This window comes from Triticum aestivum, chromosome 5A, assembly GCF_018294505.1.
Source record: "Triticum aestivum cultivar Chinese Spring chromosome 5A, IWGSC CS RefSeq v2.1, whole genome shotgun sequence".
NCBI lineage: Eukaryota > Viridiplantae > Streptophyta > Magnoliopsida > Poales > Poaceae > Triticum > Triticum aestivum.
This window is the reverse complement of record NC_057806.1, coordinates 442,879,551-442,900,499: the sequence shown is the minus strand read 5'-3', so window position 1 is coordinate 442,900,499 and position 20,949 is coordinate 442,879,551. Positions and strand designations below refer to the sequence as shown.

The window sequence follows — 20,949 nt, the reverse complement described above, 5'->3', positions numbered from 1 at the left end:
AACGCCCGGATCTGTGTGTTGCACAGCTAGTGGTAACACCTAGTCTAGTCTTATACTGTGATCAGATTAGTAATCCACCATGCAAGTGGGGAAGAGAGAGAGAGAGAGAAGACTAAGCAAGATCGAATCTGTCCGGCCTCATGTGCAGCAAAAAAGGTTTAATGGATGGGATGAACATGGCATGAGTATCTAGCTAGCATATGTCGATGCATTGCTTTTGACGCATGTTCTGCAATACTTGGCTTTTCCATCCAGCTTTAGCTCGACCATTTTCACGGTATAAAATGGTGAAGACTTCTCGGAATCCACAGCTATGGTCTATAAATACGTCCTCAGATCCATCTCACCCTGCCCACTGCCCAGCCCAGCAGCCGCTGCTTCACTAGCCAGTGTCTTCTCTTTTGGCAACTCAACTCGCTTGAGCGAAATGGCCCTGGCTGGTAGGCTGCTCGTCCTCCTCGCCGTCGCTCTTCTCGCCGTGTCCATCATCGCCGAGCACAAGGTGAGATCTCTGCTGATCCGCGGTACCCAGGACGACGGAGAAGCCAAACTGTTGGTCTTGCTTGGGATGCTTATTACATCGCATATTTTGTGATCAGGTGTTTGCCTCAGGAACCGAAGAGCATGAGGATAATGTGTACCGAGTGAGCAAGGTATATGTTTCCACGGCATCTGTTGCACATTTTTAAAGATATTTTGGGGATAGATCTGTTACTGATCGTGTGTGTTCTCCTCCTTTCCGAATTCTTTCTTCAGGGAGGACAGGGCAGTCTCAAGATATACCGTGAGTTACCCTTCCCTGCTCATATCTGAATCTGAATCTGCTGGTTTCGCCTGAAATGAAATGAAATGAAATGTAATGTGAGTTGGACTGGTTGTTGATCCTGCGGTGCATGGATTGCAGAGTGCAAGCCGGCGTGCGAGTACCGGTGCAGCGACACCAAGTACAGGAAGCCGTGCCTCTTCTTCTGCAACAAGTGCTGCAACACGTGCCTGTGCGTGCCGTCGGGCCTCTACGGCCACAAGTACGAGTGCGGCTGCTACAACGACTGGAAGACCAAGGAGGGACGCCCCAAGTGCCCCTAGTTACAAGATTTGGTCTTCTGACGGCCCGCCGTTGATGCCGTTGCTCGATCAGCCTAGCCGGTAGTTACATGTAACAGGTGTAAGAAGAACTCGATCGAGATCTGGGTTGTCTGTAGTATGTCGCGTGCGTCCGCCTCTTCTCTGCGACTCCAGAGGGCGGCGCACGCGGTTGTATCGTGGGATTCGCCGCTCGGTTCACGACCTGGAACACGCGTAAATCACAGTTTGTTGCATGTTGGAGGAGGCACGCCGTCGCAGTTGTTGTAGCACCACACCAGAGTGGGGCGCCGGTCGTGTTGGTTGTTCTGCGCTCTGCACTCGAGATGACGCCGGTCCACCGAGCCCCGGCATGAGAGGAAACCAGGGCAACTTGCCGGAACCCCCGCCTCGAAACGAGATGCGCCGGGGGGCACTGCCCTCGAAGAGCGGCCTTTCTACGAAAAAAAATGGTTAAGACCATCGGCCTATGCATCCAATGATGCGTACACCCATCTTTATCGATAAAGTCTGACAAACAAATACATAGATCAATCTAAATTTATCTTTCTGATACTCCCTCCGTTCCGAATTACTTGTCGCAGAAATGGATGTATCTAGAACTAAAATACATCTAGATACATCCATACCCGCGACAAGTAATTCGGAACGGAGGGAGTAGATGTCTGGCGCTACACCTGCAGGTCTGTTGGTGTGACCTGACCTCGTACCAACACACCATCTAATCTCATGACCGCACCAAGCCGTCTTACGGTGAGTCGAGAGCACCAACTGGTCTGACACATCCTTAGCGCGCACCGCATGCTCACGCTCTAGAATCCGATGCTGACATCTTCCGTCGTCCTATCTTCAGGAAGGATCAACGCATTGACCTTACCAGACCCAACTGCAGTCGATGTCGCCACGACGCCAAACAACGCCATCATCCTGCGTGTGTCTATCAACACGCATCCATCGCTGATACTCCACTACATCATTCCACCGAGACCCGTCATCGTTGATGTGGTAGACGCAACATCGCTCCACCTCTTGACCCCTCCAGCCAACATCTACTTTAAAACGATGCACCAGGAGGGAGGACGGCACTGAAGGCACTGCAATCCTCTGATCTGGGACACCCAGATCTAGGGTTTCCCCCTGGAGTAGTCGGAGCTAGGTGACGATGATGCCTTTGACAAGGGAATGACGACTACAACATTGCCAATGTCCGCCATGACCCGAAATTGGCACGGGCAGACGCGCCACTCTAAACCAACACCTGACTGGACCTATATGGAGCTACAACGTGGAGGCGCGTGTGGCCGCCGAAACGTGGGCAAGGAACTCCATCATCCCTCGTCGGCCCCTCTACGATCATCAATGCAGTTACAAGAATTATTAGCCCATAAAATTTAAACTACACTTGCGTTGTTTACCAACTTGTCAACTAGAAAAACAGAAGGATCACCAACCCCGTTACAAGAATAATTATTAGAAGCAAAAATTAGCTAGCTCATGAATCGCACAACTAGTTTCTCGACCACAATGTTTAAACAAGACCCTCCCGTTCATAGTAGCTATATTGATGCATTACGTGAAAAACAGCCGCTGCAGAGTTATCACTGAGTTAGCACCGTGCAAAATCTGATAACTTCCAAGGAATCAAACTCTGCCTCCATGACATGAAATCCAAGTTCTCAAGAAAAAAAGACATGAAATCCCAGAAGTTTCAGCACACATGAAGTTTCGGCTTCCCTAAAAAACATTTCAGCACAGGAAACGTATGTATATTGCTTGTAGCAAGGAATAAACGGCTGGAATTTAGTCTATTTTGGACAGCCCAATAACTATTTCAAAAATTCCTAATAAATCCTAGAGGTCCACTTAGCTCATTTGTGTAAGGCAAGGGATACTACTAAAGCTTAGTCCCACATTGCTAGTTTAGTGGGAGTTGAACCTCCTTATAAGGGAGATTCTTTCCCCACTTGTACGAGCATGAGAACAAGAGGGATATCCACGCGCGCTTCTCCTCCACCGCCCGCCCCGCCGCGCCGCGCCGCGGGTTGCGGGAATGAGCCAATATCTAATTTTTTGCCACGCACTACGGGTATACAAAAGGTCACACGGAAGCTAAAAAGATTTTCGCCTCCCGTCGTTGCCCTCTCGCCTTCTTCTCTTGCGCCTATAAAATGAAGGTCGCTCCTCCCAGAGAGATGCACCAGAACTTCTCCTTTCTCTCGCCATTGGTTCCAATCTCTGAGCTGCTGCTGTCTTCCTCATCCCGGCGGCGTGCAACGCAGGTCGGGACAGTAGGCCTCCGAAACCGCACCTCTTTGAGTCCTGTACGTGAGAAGGGTGATAAGGTTTTTGGGGAGCGCTCTGTGCGACTATTGGCTTCTTCATCACAGACTCCGACGACTACTTCCCCGACGACAACTTCTTCCCCGACGTCGACTACCTCAACAACGACATGGCTAGAGAGGATGTCGACCCCAAGTCCAGTGCTTCTGCTGCTGTTGTCCCGTATGTGTTCTTCTTCTTTCTGTCAGATGTCCTGCCACAGTTTCTCGTACTAGTTCTTGCCCTACATGTGTTAGGTTCTACTCCATATATGCAACATGATCTAGTGTCTGTCCTAGATGTGTTCAGTTCAAGTTCATATATGCAGATGCTATTTACTTTCTCTCTGTCAGATTGCATGACTTGCTTTATCGCAGCTATATTAGTCATGCTTTATCTAATATTTTTTTAATAAAATTATTTGATAAATTGCTCATATTTCCAACAATCCAAAAACCTTATTATAGGCAATTTACCCCAAGTGGTTTTGCTGCTTCCATGAGACCTCCTATGTTTGAGGGTATCCACTATAAGAGGTGGCGCGTGAGAGCAGTCTTACGGTTTCAAACCATGAGTTGCTATGACGCCACTCTTGGCAAACCTGAAGGGGAGCTTGATGCTCAACAGGCACAAGCCTTTCAGAAAATGGATACTCTGTTTAAGGCTGCTCTCTTGAGTATTCTTGGTGAGAACATACTTGATGCTTATGCGTCAATTGATAATGGAAAAGATATGTGGAATGCACTCGAGGCCAAGTTTCGGGTCTCGGATGCTGGCACTGAGCTATACATCATGGAGCAATTCTATGATTACAGGATGACTGAAGAGCGCTCCGTGGTTGAGCAAGCTCATGAGATACAGTCATTTGCTAGAGAACTTGAGCACTTCAGTTGTATGCTACCGGACAAGTTTGTTGTCGAAGGTATCATCACTAAGCTTCCTCCTTCATGGAGGAACTTTGCTACCTTGCTGAAGCATAAGAGGCAGGAGTTTTCCGTCCCGAATCTCATTGGCACTCTTGATGTGGAAGAAAAGGCGAGAGCAAAGGACACACGTGCTCGAGGTATTGAGGGAGGATCTAGTGCCAATGTGGTACAGAAGCAGAACTTCCAGCCCCACAAGTTCAAGAATAAGGGCAAGTTTGATGGAAAAGCAAAGTTTGATGGAAAGAATAAGGATGTGCAACACACGAACTTCAAGAAGAAGAATGGCAAGAAGAAAGGTGCTTGCCATGTGTGTGGGGATCCTGATCATTGGGCTCCTAGTTGCCCTAATCGCTATGGCAAGCGTCATCCTGGGAAAGGCGGCAAGACCGCTAATGTTGTCATTGGAGACACTGACATGAAGGATGCTGGGTATGGTATATTTCTCACTATTTTTTCAGTATGTCATTCTCCTGACTGGTTGATTGACACGGGTGCTAATGTGCATGTATGCGGTGATATTTCCATGTTTTCGTCTTATCAGACCGCAGGGACTTCAACGGTGCTGATGGACAACGGTTCAAGTGCTTCTGTTTGTGGTGTTGGCACGGTCGATCTAAAGTTTACTTCGGGAAAGGTCGTGCGGCTGAAGAACGTGCATTATGTCCCCGCCGTCAATAAAAATCTTGTTAGCGGATCTCTTCTGTGTAGAGATGGTTACAAGCTTGTCTTTGAGTCGAATAAATTTGTAATATCCAAGTATGGAACCTTTGTTGGTAAAGGCTATGAGTCAGGAGGCTTGTTTCGTTTATCCTTATCAGACGTTTGCAATAAAGTTGTTAATCATATTTGCAACAATAGTGAATCCAATGTGTGGCATTCACGTCTTTGTCATGTTAACTTTGGTTGCATGTCGCGACTAGCGAAGTTGAACTTAATCCCTAGTTTCACCACCGTCAAGGGATCTAAGTGTCAAGTGTGTGTGCAAGCTAAGCAACCTCGTAAGTCTCACACGATCGCGGAAATAAGAAATCTTGCACCACTAGAGCTCATACATTCAGATCTATGTGAAATGAATGATGTGTTGACAAAAGGTGGAAAGAAATATTTCATGATGTTAATTGATGACTCCACTAGATATTGTCGTGTGTATCTTCTGAAATCTAAGGATGGGGCTTTGAACTTTTTCAAGATCTATAAAGCTAAAGTGGAAAACCAACTTGATAGAAAAATCAAGAGGCTTAGGTCCGTCCGTGGTGGAGAGTATTTTTCTAATGAATTTGATACTTTTTGTGCGGAACATGGTATAATCCATGAGAGGACGCCTCCCTATTCACCTCAGTCAAATGGGGTAGCCGAAAGAAAGAACCATACTCTAACTGATTTGGTTAACGCCATGTTAGACACATCGGGTCTCTCCAAGGCATGGTGGAGGAGGTGATATTGACGGTATGTCATTCCTAAACCGAGTTCCCACAAAGAACAAAGAGATAACTCCATTCGAGGAATGGGAGAAGAAAAGGTTAAAACTCTCTTATCTACAAACATGGGGTTGTATGGCGAAAGTCAATGTTCCAATTTCAAAGAAGCGGAAGCTTGGACCAAAGACTGTGGATTGTGTTTTCCTGGGATATGCTTTTCATAGCATTGGCTATAGATTCTTGGTTATAAAATCGGAGGTACCCGACATGCATGTCGGTACGATCATGGAGTCCAATGATGCAACTTTCTTTGAAGATGTCTTTCCCATAAAGGATATGGCTACCTCATCTAATCAGGAGATGCCTAATTCATCGAATCAGGAACCAGTTACAATTACCGAACCTACAATTTCGATGGAACACTTTGAAAGTCCTGTGGAGGAGAACAATGAAGTTCCTATTAGGAGTAAGAGACGGAGGACTGCAAAGTCCTTTGGTGATGATTTTCTTGTGTATCTCATAGATGACACTCCCAGTTCTATTTCAGAGGCCTATGCATCTGAAGATGCTGACTACTAGAAGGAAGCGGTTCGTAGCGAGATGGATTCCATCTTGGTGAATGAAACTTGGGAGATAATTGATCGTCCTTATGGGTGCAAATCTATAGGGTGCAAATGGGTATTCAAGAAGAAGCTTAGGCCTAATGGTACTATAGAAAAGTACAAGGCTCGGCTCGTGGCTAAAGGTTATACCCAAAAGGAAGGTGAAGACTTCTTTGATACTTACTCACATGTGGCTCGACTGACCACTATTCGAGTTCTACTTTCACTAGCTGCCTCACATGGTCTTCTCGTTCATCAAATGGATGTTAAGACTGCTTTCCTAAATGGAGAGTTGGACGAGGAAATTTATATGGAACAACCAGATGGGTTTGTAATAGATGGTCAGGAAGGAAAAGTATGCGAGTTGCTGAAGTCTTTGTACGGACTTAAGTAAGCACCCAAACAGTGGCATGAGAAGTTTGAAAGAACTTTAACAGCTGCAGGCTTTGTTGTAAACGAAGCTAACAAATGTGTGTACTATCGTCATGGTGGGGGCGAGGGAGTTATCCTTCGCTTGTATGTTGATGACATACTGATTTCGGAACAAATCTGAATGTTATTAAGGAGGTCAAAAAATTCATATCTCGTTGTTTTGAGATGAAGGATTTAGGAGTGGCTGATGTCATTCTGAACATCAAGTTGTTGAGAGACGATGATGGTGGGATTACATTGTTTCAATCTCACTATGTGGAAAAGATCTTGAGTCGCTTTGGCTACAGTGACTGCAAGCCCTCTCCAATACCTTATGATGCAAGTGTGTTACTTCGAAAGAATCGAAGAATTGCTAGAGACCAATTGAAGTATTCTCAGATTATTGGCTCGCTTATGTACTTAGCCAGTGCTACAAGACCTGACATCTCTTTTGCTGTTAGCAAACTAAGTCGGGTTGTCTCAAAACCAGGAGATGTGCATTGGAAAGCTCTAGAGAGAGTTTTGCGTTATTTGAAAGGCACTGCAAATTATGGAATTCACTACACCGGGCATCCAAAGGTGCTTGAAGGGTATAGTGACTCAAACTGAATCTCAGATGCTGATGAGATAAAGGCCACGAGCGGTTATGTATTCACTCATGGAGGTGGCGCTGTTTGTTGGAAGTCTTGCAAGCAGACCATCTTAACGAGGTCAACAATGGAAGCAGAACTCACAGCACTAGATACAGCTACGGTTGAAGCAGATTGGCTTCGCCGGCTCTTGAATGACTTGCCGGTTGTTGAGAAACCTGCACCGGGTGTCCTTATGAACTGCGACAATCAAACTGTGATCACGAAAGTGAGCAGCTCAAAGGATAACATGAAGTCACCAAGACATGTTCAGAGAAGGTTAAAATCTGTCAGAAAAATGAAAAACTCCGGAGTTATTGCGTTGGATTATATCCAAACGTCTAAAAATCTGGCAGATCCTTTTACCAAGGGTCTATCACATAATGTGATAGATAATGCATCGAGGGAGATGGGTATGAGACCACAATATGAGTTGTTCAGAGTGGTAACCTATTCTTTGTGATCGGAGATCCCGTGAATTAGATGTGGAAGACAAGTTGTTAGTCAACTGAGAGGAGAGTATCCTTACTATTCACAATACGACTCCATGAAGATGCAATACTCTCCTAATCTGCATGGCAGGTTGATGTATATCTTAATATGTTCTAAGTGGCTTATTTAAGCAGAGATGTTATCCTACAGAACATCTTTTGAAGAACACACCTATATGAGTCTGATTGTCAAACGTCGAAATCTATGAGAGTAGGGTTCTCTCTAATAAACTCATGAAAGGTCACGAAGTATGACGCATAAACTCCACCCGCGAGGAAGACCCACGGTAGCCACGTACCGGTCAAGGCTTTATGTGAAGCTAGATTCGCAGAAAACTTGCAGTTCAAGGCCCAGTCCACTGTTCAAGTTGCTTACTAGTGTAGCATAGAGTTCTAGGTGGAAGTTCAATTTAACAGTCTCCACTGCAGTACCGGTATATAAAACAGTGTTTTGGAATGAAAGGCAAATTTATGTGTGCCTTTGGGATCTGGTGGGGGATTGCTGGAATTTAGTCTATTTTGGGCAGCCCAATAACTATTTCAGAAATTCCTAATAAATCCTAGAGGCCCACTTAGCCCATTTGTGCAAGGCAAGGGATACTACTAAAGTTTAGTCCCAGATTGCTAGTTTAGTGGGAGTTGGACCTCCTTATAAGGGAGGTTCTTTCCCACTTGTATGGGCATGAGAACAAGAGGGATATCCACGCGCGCTCCTCCTCCGCCGCCCGCCTCGCCACGCCACGCCTCGTCACGACGCGCCGCGCCGCGCCGCGCCGCGGGTTGCGGGAATGAGCCGAGCCGATATCTTGCGCCTATAAAAGGGAGGTCGCTCCTCCCAAAGAGATGCACCAGAACTTCTCCTTCCTCTCGCCACCGGTTCCAATCTCTGAGCTGCTGCTGTCTTTCTCATCTCGGCTTGCGGCGTGCACCGCAGGTCGGGACAGTAGGCCTCCGAAACCGCACCTCTTTGAGTCCTGTACGGGAGAAGGGTGGTAAGGTTTTTGGGAAGCGCTCTGCGCGACTACTGGCTTCTTCATCACGGACTCCGACGATTACTTCTCCGATGTCGACTACCTCAGCAATGACATGGCTGGAGAGGATGTCGACCCCAAGTCCAGTGCTTCTGTTGCTGCTGTCCCGTATGTGTTCTTCTTCTTTTTGTCAGATGTCCTGCCACAGTTTCTCGTACTAGTTCTTGCCCTACATGTGTTAGGTTCTACTCCACATATGCAACATGATCTAGTGTCTGTCCTAGATGTGTTCAGTTCAAGTTCATATATGCAGATGCTATTTACTTTCTCTCCGTCAGATTGCATGACTTGCTTTATCGCAGCTATATTAGTCATGCTTTATCTAATATTTCTGTTAATAAAATTATTTGGTAAATTGCTCATATTTCCAACATAAACTCGGCTCGTCTATAGGATACATACTAAAAAAATATGCCCATGCATTGCAACAGAAGGAAAACAATCAGATTATGTAGATATGGCAGAGATAATAAAAGTTTGAAACATATGCCAGGATGAGGTAAGGACTTTTGAAAGACTGAAGTTGTGTCAATTTTTTAGGGCTCAACGTTGTACAGAAAAGCGGAAACCATTTTTGCGACCCGCGATGTACTATATAAAATCATAAAACAACGTCCATAGATCCAAAAAAAACTCTATTTAAGCAGGTTCATTTTGTTTGTTATTTACGGATCTGGTTGAATTTTTGTGAACATCTTCTATTTTAAAAAATCCCAATTATGTTTTCAATACACAATAAAAACATGAATATTTTTTATCTGTGAACATTTTTTCCGAAATCATAAATTCTTTTATAATATGCAAAGAGTTTTTTTTAAATACCAGACATTTTATGATTTTCAACTATTTTTTGGATTCGTGAACATTTTATGATTTCTCAAAATATTCCCTAATTATCAATTTTTGGGAATTTAAAATTTTAAATTCTTTTATAATATGCGAAGATTTTTTTTGAAAATACCAGACATTTTATGATTTTTCAACTATTTTTTGAATTCATGAACATTTTATGATTTCTCAAAAAAATCCCAATGTCGCAATTTTTGGAAATTTAAAATTTTGAATTCTTTTATAATATGCGAAGAGCTTTTTTAAATACCAGACATTTTATGATTTTCCAAATATTTTTGAATTCATGAACATTTTATGATTTCTCAAAAAATTCCCATTGTCGCAATTTTAATTTTTTTAGAAATCTAGAATTAATTTAAAGAAGAAAAAACAAAAACATAAATAAGAAAAGAATAAAAAAGGGGTGTCACACCCCGGACATGGGCCAGCCCATCAACACGTCCGGGGGTGGAGGAAGCTCGCTCAAGCCATTGTGGTACTTGTGGGCTTTAATAAATACATTGGTGTCACTGTATAAGAACCGTATCCGACGAAGACGACTTTGAGAAAAAACAAATCTTTTTTTGCCACTTACAGGTGGCATTGATGGGTAATTGTTACCAACTTCGAAGGTAATTTAGATGACGTTGAACGGGCAGAACACTCCGTGCTTTATTATTAGGGAAAGATATTAGGCCGACTCGCAAAGCATGACCATCGTCCAGAATTGTTCCCGTATTTGACAAAATCAAAGTCATGTCAATGTTTTGCACGATTTTTAAGCGTTCCTCAAATTGCAAAAAAATGAAAAAAAGGAGAAAATATAGAAAAACATGCTGGGAAGAAAAGTGAAGAAACCCAAAAAACCCCAATAAAACTATCCTAAAGGAAAATAGTTATTTTTAGGGGTCCTAAAGGAAAATAGCTTAATATACCCTGTCCGAATATTTTTGAGGGAAAACCGTTCCCTATGAGGCTGGCCCAACTAGGGGTTCTCGTAGACAAGCACGGCTTTGTCACTCACAGTGGGCTGGGCTATTCATGGTCTTCCCAGGGGGCGGTGATGTTTGTGGACACATTTGAATGTGTCCGCACACAGTCAGATGGATGGAGGCCATCCAACCGAGTCATAAAAAATTCGGAACCATATGTTTTTCTTTCCAGTTTAAATATTGAAAATAATCAAAAATAAATACCACAGTGCATTGTTAACTCAGAGATAGATATTCTCATGCAATAATAAATAAAATAAAATAATTACAATGCAAATATTAAGTTTTGAATTCAACTTATTCAGACACATGTTCTAGTTGTCTATACGAACGTCGAAAAATGTTCAATCATATTATTCTGAAACTATGTACGAGTTTGTTGACTGCAAATCTGATAATGTAATTCGAGAAATTCCTCGAACGTTGTCGGATCTAGATAAGATCACACATCTATTGAAACTCCAAACTATGGTGAACACCCTCACCCTCATCCTTCGCAATCATGTTATGCATGCTCATACAAGTTGTCATGACATCTCATAGTGTCTCTGGATCCCATTATTTAGCATGTCCACGTACAACTAAAAATGGGCTTGGAGCACTCTAATGCTCTCTTCACATCTTTTCTAACTACTTGTCTTGCAACAAAATGTCACTTTTTTGTTACCTATTGTCTCAGAGGTGGTCTTGATAAAGGTCATCCATGAAGGATAGATACCATCACAAAGATAGTACTCCATATTGTACTCATCCTCATTGATGGTATAGTTACACGCAAGAGCTTAACCCGCACACAACATTAAGAACGATGAGGTCGCTGCAAAATATTGATGTCATTGTGAGACCATCACATCCGAAAGGAAGAGTTCTAAATGCGTATGTCTTGTGATGCAACTGATTCAAGAATGATGATGACCTTTTTATGATGCCCCTGGTATTTGCCTTGTTGAGCATATAGTCAATCCCTCCATTTCATGTGCATGCAATCCAGAGATCCACGCATACCCTAAAACCTTCTTGATTCTCCAATTGCCACGAGCCTTGTCGTGTCTTTTGGTTCTCAATGCAATAGCAAATCTAACCATGGCCTCCAAGCATGCGTTTTCAGACATCCGGAGGTACTCGTCCCACGGATATGAGGTTGTGTCGTATACAAGCATCCTCATAGCAGTTGTGCACTTCTAGAGACTTGAGTACCCAATGCGACCAATGACATCCTTCTTCTGCTTGAAGTAGTCATTTTCAACCCTGTCATCTAAGTAGAGGCACATGAACAATGGTCACTGCATCCAAAATCGATGTCAGAAATAGCTTTTGAATAGTGCAGCGAGTAATTTTAACATGCTCCCTCTTACCCCTTCTTTTCACATTAGAGCTAAGAAGGTACTCCCTCCGTAAAGAAATATAAGAGTGTTTAGGTCACTACTTTAGTGATCTAAACCCTCTTATATTTCTTTACAGAGGGAGTAAGAGTTAATCAGACCACTAGTTAATCAAATCAATGGTTTAGATGTATTATGTACTCTGGCCTCTCATGTGAAAAAGGGAGGTAAGAGGGACCATGCTAAAATTTGCCATAGTGCAGCAAGGGCAACAACACCTGATGTCACTTTGTTGAAGCCTTGAAGCTAAGAACATGCTAAAATTTGCCATAGTGCAGCAAGGGCAACAACACCTGATGTCACTTTGTTGAAGCCTTGAAGCTAAGAACATGCTCTCCGCATGCTCCGTTTCTTCAAGAATCGCCCTCATCATTGCCATTTCATACTCATATTGGTCATCATATGATGAAAACGAATCCATGAACTTAGCATAGAAGTACTCATCATCTGAATCCATTGTGTTTGCCTCAAAGTAAATAATGAGAATGTAACAAAATGCACCACGTCATGTGTTTGGACACTTGCTAGGTGCGGTGTCGTCCATGGGTGGTGTCCATGGGGCGGAGGATACCTGAGCGGTGGCCGAATCCGGGAGAGTACGGCATCCATGTACGGAATACTTGGGGCTTCGTCGGCAAGGTTCCTACAAGACCTGGACGGCGTTCAGGGAAGGGGGGGAGGGTACAAGGACAACTTTGAGAGTGAGAGATAGATAGCGCAGGATGAGAAAAAGGGTTGTGAAAGGCCTCCATATTGGATTTTGAGTGGGACACAGATGTTGGAGTCTGACGTGGTGGCCATCTGAACTCCCTAAGGCTCCCTTGATTTGGAGCCGTTGTAGGCTTTCAGATGTTCGGACTAGTCCCGACCAATTTGATGATCTGCATTGAACGACTAAACGTGTTAGGATAAACTAAACATTTACAAGTGTTTCAATGATCCACATTGGAGATGCCATAAGGAAACTATGGGACCTCCTATTTGCCGATTTTTGCGGCAAATAGAGTAGCAACATAGAGAGGGAAGCCTGACTGGGCTGGACCATCAACAAGCCCAACGCGCGACACTGTAGCGAGTTTTTTTTTTGCATCACGGGCGGTTATTATTTTTAGCATTACAGTGTCGTCTTTACTATAGCAGTCCGGCAACAGTAACGTCTGGTTCACTACAACGGTCCAGCTATTGAACCAATCACAGTAGCAAATCAATTTTTTCCATTTCAGACATTTTTTTACAAACATGAACATTTTTTAAATTCCCAAAAAATTCAAAATCACGAATTTCTTAAATTTGTGAACAAAACTTGGAAAGAAGAACAAAATTTGAAATTCTGAACAATGTTTGAAAACCTGGATAATTTTTGAAATTCTCGAATATATTTTTTAAATGCACATTTTTATATTTCTGAACAAAATATGAGAACATGATTTTTTTTTGAAAAAATCAAACATTTTTTGAATTTCCCAAACAGTTCTCAGAAACAAGAAGATTTTTATCTATGAAACAAAATTGAGAAGATGAATATTTTTTGAAATTCTGAACATTTGTATGAATAAGCCATTTCCCCAAAATATATAAAAAGTCAAGAACACTAATATTTTTTAGAAAAATCACAAATAATTTAAAGTCTTGAATAAATAAATAGAAATAAAATAAAATTGAGAAGGGGGGAAATAAAAATAAACATAAATAGAAAAAAGAAATGGAGAAAAAAAACCCGGAAAACCGGTTCAAGAACCTCGTCGAAGGTTTGCCAAACTGGTGAAAACCCAGACTGTAACCTTTGTTTTTTGAGATAACAGACTGTAACCTTACAGAAGGTTCCAAAAACAGGATGGCAGACCGCTTGGTAGATCTAAACTTGGCCGGCCCATGTACTCGCCGGATGCCCTTGTCCCTGTGCGAAGCGTGGACAATTCCACGCATTGTGCGTCACATAGGATTCGCCGTTCGCGGCAAACGGCAACGTGCTGGCGGAACAGATTCAGGCCCCTGCTTGGACATTTATTTTTTGATAACTTAAAACTTTATTTCTCATATGATAGCCAAGTCATTTACAATAAGGTGAGAAACAAAGTCAGGTATAGAACTTTCCCAAAAATCGGAAAATCTATTTTTGAAAGAGAATTTTGCTAAGCTATCTGCTACTTCATTGGCCTCTCGGAAGCAGTGGACACATTCCACATTTGTAAGATCTGCTGTTAATTGTTTGCATTCTAGTACTATGGCAACATCTGGTCCAAAGAACTCATTGAAAATCTGAACTGCATTTGTACTATCAGACTCAATAACCACTGAGCTGCAACCAATCCGGAGTGCAAGGATTATACCGTTGTATACTGCATGAATTTCTGCTGAGTCCACACTGCTAACATGGGGAATGAACCAGCAAGCAGCAGCAACAACATCACCTTTATCGCCTCGAGCAATAGCTCCCGTAGCCCCTGACATGTTTTCAGAACAAAAGGATGCATCCACATTTATCTTGACCATTCCCGCTGCTGGTTTCCGCCACATATGCTCCCTCTTACGCACCGTAAATTTGGGCGGTGATGCTCGGATAAAATTAGTACATAGTACTTTGATCGATGTGGCTGTACGATCAGGGGATTGTATGCTTACCCCCCTCACAAACTGACGGTGTTGCCACCAAATATACTATGTTGAAACCGCGATCAACTCTGCCTTTGGGAGCTCGTTCGAAACACCTTGAGCCCTGCATAGAATCTCCATGGTTACAGGTCCTGACCGATCTTCAGAAATAGCTCAACAAATGTCGTCTTCAAGGCCAAGTTCTGACCAAACTTCCATCGCTCGAGGACACGCAAAGAGACAATGTTGGATATCTTCCATACCAATCCTACAATGTGGACACTGTGCACTTAACGGAATATGGCGATTAGCTAAGGTTCCAAAGCAGGGGAGGACTCCTTTTAATGTTTTCCAGATGAAATGCTTCACTTTCTCAGGTAAAACAAGGGCCCAAATGGTCTTCCAGATATCATTCAATTGAGAACCACCCTGACCGTCTCCCCAACGCCACTGGTGTCCGAATTGGTGTTCAAATTCAACATGGTAAGCGGATCTAACTGAGAAAGTACCAGACCGCGTAGCATTCCAAGCTACAAAATCATCGAACACCTCAACCCTCAGTGGTATTTGTAAAATTCTTTGTGCATCCACAACTGAAAAAAACTGAACGAATAAGTTCTTCATCCCACAAACCTGAGTGTGGATCTATTAGTTCTTTCACTTTATTCAACATTATCCCTCCTCTAGGCGTAATCACTTTCCTGGATTCACTAGAGGGTATCCAAGGATCTTGCCAAATGTCAATTCTTGAGCCAGTTCCAACACACCATATACAGCCCCTTTTGAATGTTTGAATGCCCGCAACAATGCTCTGCCATGTAAACGAGGAACCCTTCTTGGGGTCCGCACTGAGAATATCACCATCTGGATAGTACTTAGCTTTCAGAACACGTGCACACAAAGAATCTGGATTTTGGAGAAGTCACCAACACTGTTTTGCTAATAAAGCAAGGTTAAAACTGTGAAGGTCTCTAAACCCCATACCACCCTTCCTCTTTGGAATGCACATCTTCCATCATGCAAACCAATGCAATTTCTTTTTCTCCTCATTATCTCCCCACCAAAACCCCGCAATCTCATCAGTTATATTTTTGCAAGTCCCTTTTGGGAGTTTAAACACAGACATGGCATAAGTAGGGATCGCCTGTGCAACTGATTTTAATAAGATCTCTTTCCCTTGTATAGATAGAGTCTTCTCCTTCCACCCTTTCAATCTCTGACAAATTCTATCAATGAGATGCTGGAAGCAGTCACTTCGATCCACTCCAACCATTGTAGGCAAACCTAAATACTTGTCAGAAAGGGCTTCTGTTAAGATATCCAGTTCCCTGCAAATCTCTTCTCTGACATGGACATTGGTGCTTGGACTGAAAAAACACTTGATTTAGCAGTGCTAATCTACTGCCCAGAGCTACTGCAATATGTGGTAAGTATTCTCTTCAAGGTGTGTGCATTATGGGCATTGGCCCTCATCAATATCAAGGAATCATCAGCAAACAAGAGATGGGATATAGATGGAGCATTTCTACATACGAGAATACCTTCAATTCTGCCAATATCCTCCTCATGGGCTAACAAGCAAGATAAGCCCTCTGAGCACAACAAAAATAGATAAGGGGACAGAGGATCCCCCTGTCTCAGTCCCCTAGTAGGTATAAATTCTTCAGTCTCGGTGTCATTAAATCTCACTCTGTAACTTACTGATGTCACACATTCCATGATCAAATCCACCCAAAAAGAGTGGAACCCCAACTTCAGCATCATTTGTTTCAAAAATTCCCATTCTACTCTGTCATAAGCTTTCAACATATCAAGTTTCACTGCACAAACCCCGTTTGAGCCGTGGGTCTTTTTCTTAAGGGAAAACTTTGTTTTTGCCACTCTAGTTTTTGCCTACTTTGCTTATGCCACTCTAGAATTTGACATATCACTTTTGCCACTCTTAGTTTTTGACAATACATCACAAATGCCATTCCGTGGCAAAAGCAATAAATTTTCATTTCACTTTTGCCACTCTTAGATTTTGACAAGTATCACAATTGCCACTATAAAATTATTACTTTTGCCACGGAATGGCAATTGTGATGTATTCTTAAAAACTAAGAGTGGTAGAAGTGAAATGTCAAATTCTAGAGTGGCATAAGCAAAGTGGTCAAAAGATAGAGTGGCAAAAACAAAGTTTTCCCATTTCTTAATTGCATGGAAACACTCATAGGCAACCAACATATTGTCCGTAATTAGCCGACCCGGAACAAAAGCACTTTGGGTTGGTGAAATAACATCTGGTAGGATTTTCTTCAACCTATTTGCCAGCATTTTGGAGATGATTTTGTACACAACATTGCACAGGCTAATATGTCTGTATTGAGTGATTACCTCCGAGTTCTCAACCTTTGGGATCAGGACAATATTTGTTTGGTTCCAACCACTAGGAATTTTTTTATTGTTAATCGCATCAAGAACCTCGTTTGTTAGTTCCTCTTCAAGAATATGCCAAAATCTCTTGAAAAATAGAGCATGCAGGCCGTCCGGACCAGGGGCCTTCATGTCTCCAATCTGAAACAACGCCTTCCGCACGTCCTCCCTTGAGAATGGAGCGATTAGCATTCTGTTCATCTCAGCTGTGATCCGGGGTTTTACTACCTGCAGAATGTCCTGCTGAATGACACCCGAATCAGACTTAAATAAATTACCAAAGTAATCAAGAATGAGAGGGCCGAGGTTAACATTCCCCTCGACCCATCCATTATTATTATTCCTCGGTTTTTTGATCAGGTTTCTACGTCTCCTAACTGACGCGAACTGGTTGAAATATTTAGTGTTGCGATCGCCGCGTCGGAGCCAATTCACATGGCCCCTCTGTGACCAGTATATTTCATTTTGATCAAGTAAGTTCTCAATCAGAACTGAGAGCTCTTTCTGCTTCATTTTGACCTCTTCATTATAAGGTGCTCGCATCAATTCTTCAAGGTCTCTCTGAGCTTTCTTCAGCCTTGCTTTTGGGCCTTTCAAGACTTTACGGTCCCAATCATGCATGTCTTTATGGACAGATTCTAGCTTTTGTTTACTGAATCTTGAATGGTTGCTTTGAGCCAGGCCGTTTTAACTATCTCTTCAAGAGTTTCCTCTGCCAGCCATCTTGCTTCAAATTTGCGTGCGTATTTTGGTCTGCTAGTAGCCACCCCTGCGAGATATTCAGTATCCAAACAGATTGGCCGGTGGTCAGATTTCCCCATGTCCAAATTACTCAGACCCGCCATAAGATGCAAGGCCATCCATCCAGAATTTGAGACGGCCCGATCAAGCCGCTCCTTCAGTCCACCACGGAACCAGGTGAACTTGTCACCGGTATAACCTACATCCTCCAAAGAACAGTATGAGAGCGCGTCTTGGAACGCCTCAAGTCGAGTCTGCTGTCGGGGAGCTCCTCCCTCTTTCTCCGAGGAGAAGAGAATCTCGTTGAAGTCCCCAATAACCGCCCACGGCAGGTTGGACTGATCATGAAGGTCTCTTAGGAGCTGATATGTACGTTCTTTATTATCCCAGCCAGGCTCTCCGTAAATACCAGTCAGCCTCCATGTATCCCCGTTCTGTTCTTGTACCGAAACATCAATGAAATCTAGGGTGAAAGCCCGGGAGTAGATCCTAACCTCCTTCTTCCAGACTAGCAGCAGTCCGCCCCTTCTTCCATCAGGACTTGGTGCCACAATCATCTCATCCACCCCCAATTTCCTTCTCACCGTTTCTGCCTTATCAACATCCAAGTGCGTTTCAGACAGAAAGAACGCATCTGATCAGTGTTGCCGTTGGATGTCTAGCAGCGAGCGAACTGTCGGGGCACCGAGGAGTCCCCGACAATTCCAGCTTATGAGTTTCATGGCTCGTGGCGATCCCCCTTGAGATCAGCACATCATCACATCCAGTCACACATACGCTGAACCATACCTTCACTCTGAACCCATCAAGCCCCGTGCATGCATGTTCCTCAATCCTCACGCAGAGTATGATGGATCAAAAATTCAGATCTACTCACGAACACCTAGGGTGCAAGCACCTGGAGACTCGTAGCAGAGAAACGAAGACCAGCGACAGCACCACCGGGCGCCGACCTGGGAAAGAGAGACCGGCGCACTCGCCGCCGCCACGGAGGCGGCCGGCGGCGGGCCGGCTAAACCCCAGTCGCCTTAGGTATCGCCTCCAGCGAGAAAAACTCTTCAGGCCTCCCCTGCTTGGACATTCTTCGCTAGCTGGACTGACGCACTTCTTCTAAAAAAAAAAGCTGGACCGACGTACTGTTTTTATTTTTCGCGGGTTGACGGACGCACTCACCGGACGTCGGCGCTCGATCAGTTCAAACCCCACCGTGCCCACGAGGCGCGCAGCAAGCTCATGCTCGACAACCAAACCCACTCACTGTCACTGCCTCACTAATCACTCGGTACCCAGTGGGCACGTGACCCCATAAGTGCTGGTCACCGGCCAGGGACCCCACACGATTTAAGTTCGTGCGTTGGCGCGTTTGGTTAGGTCATGGCGCAATCTCATCGTACTGTTGCTGGGTGCTAGTACTACTAGGAGCAGGCAAGTCAAAGCGTATGGGAGTTTTTTCTCACCTCCACGTTATTGGTACGGATGCCGGATCCCTTGTACCCTAGTAAAGAATTGAAAAATTCAAGAAACAAAAAGTAGTAGTACCTCTAGAAACGGAGCGCCGGAGTTGCTCTAAACAAACGCGCGCCCATGCCTGACCCGAACCCGTTACCAAATGCTCTCCCCGTCTCAAAATTCTTGTCTTAAATTGGTCTGATAGGGTGTTCTAACTCTAAACATGACTAACATCCGGTTTTTGGACAAATGTAAGACAAAAAATTTTGAAACGAAGAAAGTATTAGTAAAGATACCTTTTAATTTTATAAGTCAAACTTACCAAAAATTGATCACATTTTATAAGATTTTTGAGTGAATTTCATTTGTTTTACCTCCTAGATTCATGCTTGTGACAACAATCGCCCATTTATCATTTTCTCTCCACATTTTTATCCAATTCAAACAAACTTATGCCATAAAAATATTATATTTGATCTGGTGCTTACTCTGTATGCCACGGTCGTTGATTTAGTTTACCCTTTGCCTTTTTGGTTTGTTTTGGTTTTGGGATGATCGAACGGAACCCAGCCACGTCCGTCTGCACTTAGCCCAACCACACATCCCATCTAGTTGAGCCGCACCCAGCCGAACCGCGCACCCTCACCCAGTGAGCCGCACCCAGCCAAGCCCCCCTCCCCCATGGTTCAACTACGCCCAACCGTTGCTCCAGTTCTTTTTTCCTTCTCTTTTGATCCTTGTATTTTTCCTTTTTCGGCGATGGAGTAGCCGAGGCAATCTTGGCGATGCTGATGGTTTGTGATCACATGCATTGAGTGAGCCTCCAGTATCCTTGTCTCATGCTCCTCTACAACCTCTCAACGCTTGCTCTATTTTGAGACGAAAATGAGATATTTTGGCCGGCCAGGGATGGTTTTTATTGAGAAGTTGATTTTCTTGGGGGAGGGGTTGAGGCACTTGTAAGGTTCAGATCATTCATGGTGCGTGTTGCCGCCTGTCTAATTTGACTCTTAATTATTAGATATACACATTAATTTTCATACATTTGTTTGCATTGTTTTGAATTATTTTCCATCCTGATAGCTTGTGCTTGTCTCCTTCATTTAACTATATGTAACTGAAGAGTGTTATCAAGTTGTTTGCCAAAGAATTAGTGTTTGAGTTTTTTCTTCTTAGGTTTAATAGACTTGTAGTTGGTTCAAGCTGTGGTATCAAGTCCTGGTGCTTGCATTTATTCTGGATTTATTTCAGGATATCCGGTGATGCACGTTCAGTGGGAGATGACGTTCCGTCGACTGCGAGACGTCTACGGTTACTTCGTAAAATCTCAAGATGATATGCCGGCTGAGTCTTTCGGAGGTGCTCATAGGGATAGAGTGTGCATGTACGCGTTCATACCGGGAGGGTATGTGAGTATATATGAGCGCTTCGTCTGTACTGTGATAAAAAAAGTGTTTGGGTTTTAAATTTAAATGGTCAATGCAAAAAGAAAAGTATCTTCCAGTCGTTTTTTTTAATCTTCCAGTCGGGTAAACGGGCGTGCATGATCCGCGAACCCCGTAGGGCGGCAGCAGACAGATCTGTATCCACGAAAGCGACGGCCCCACAGCCCAAGATTTCTACCGCCTTTCCGCTTT

The 20,949-nt window shown here is 43.6% G+C and overlaps 1 protein-coding gene across 1 annotated transcript; it reads left to right on the top strand.

The window, feature by feature from the left end:
• Positions 1 to 326: 326 nt before the first annotated feature.
• Positions 327 to 1,349, top strand: LOC123107104 (gibberellin-regulated protein 12). Its single transcript, XM_044529103.1, has 4 exons — positions 327 to 502; positions 600 to 653; positions 757 to 784; positions 905 to 1,349. Exons 1-4 carry the CDS (start codon positions 428 to 430, stop codon positions 1,084 to 1,086), a joined length of 339 nt encoding a protein of 112 aa, XP_044385038.1. The 5' UTR covers positions 327 to 427; the 3' UTR covers positions 1,087 to 1,349.
• The last annotated feature ends 19,600 nt before the right edge of the window (positions 1,350 to 20,949 follow it).

Bases quoted from the DNA above. Each gene is read 5' to 3' on its own strand.
- LOC123107104 (XM_044529103.1), top strand. From the start codon at position 428: ATGGCCCTGGCTGGTAGGCTGCTCGTCCTCCTCGCCGTCGCTCTTCTC. The intron at 503-599 runs GTGAGATCTCTG...TTTTGTGATCAG, and splicing joins CCATCATCGCCGAGCACAAG to GTGTTTGCCTCAGGAACCGA. The intron at 785-904 runs GTGAGTTACCCT...CATGGATTGCAG, and splicing joins GGGCAGTCTCAAGATATACC to AGTGCAAGCCGGCGTGCGAG.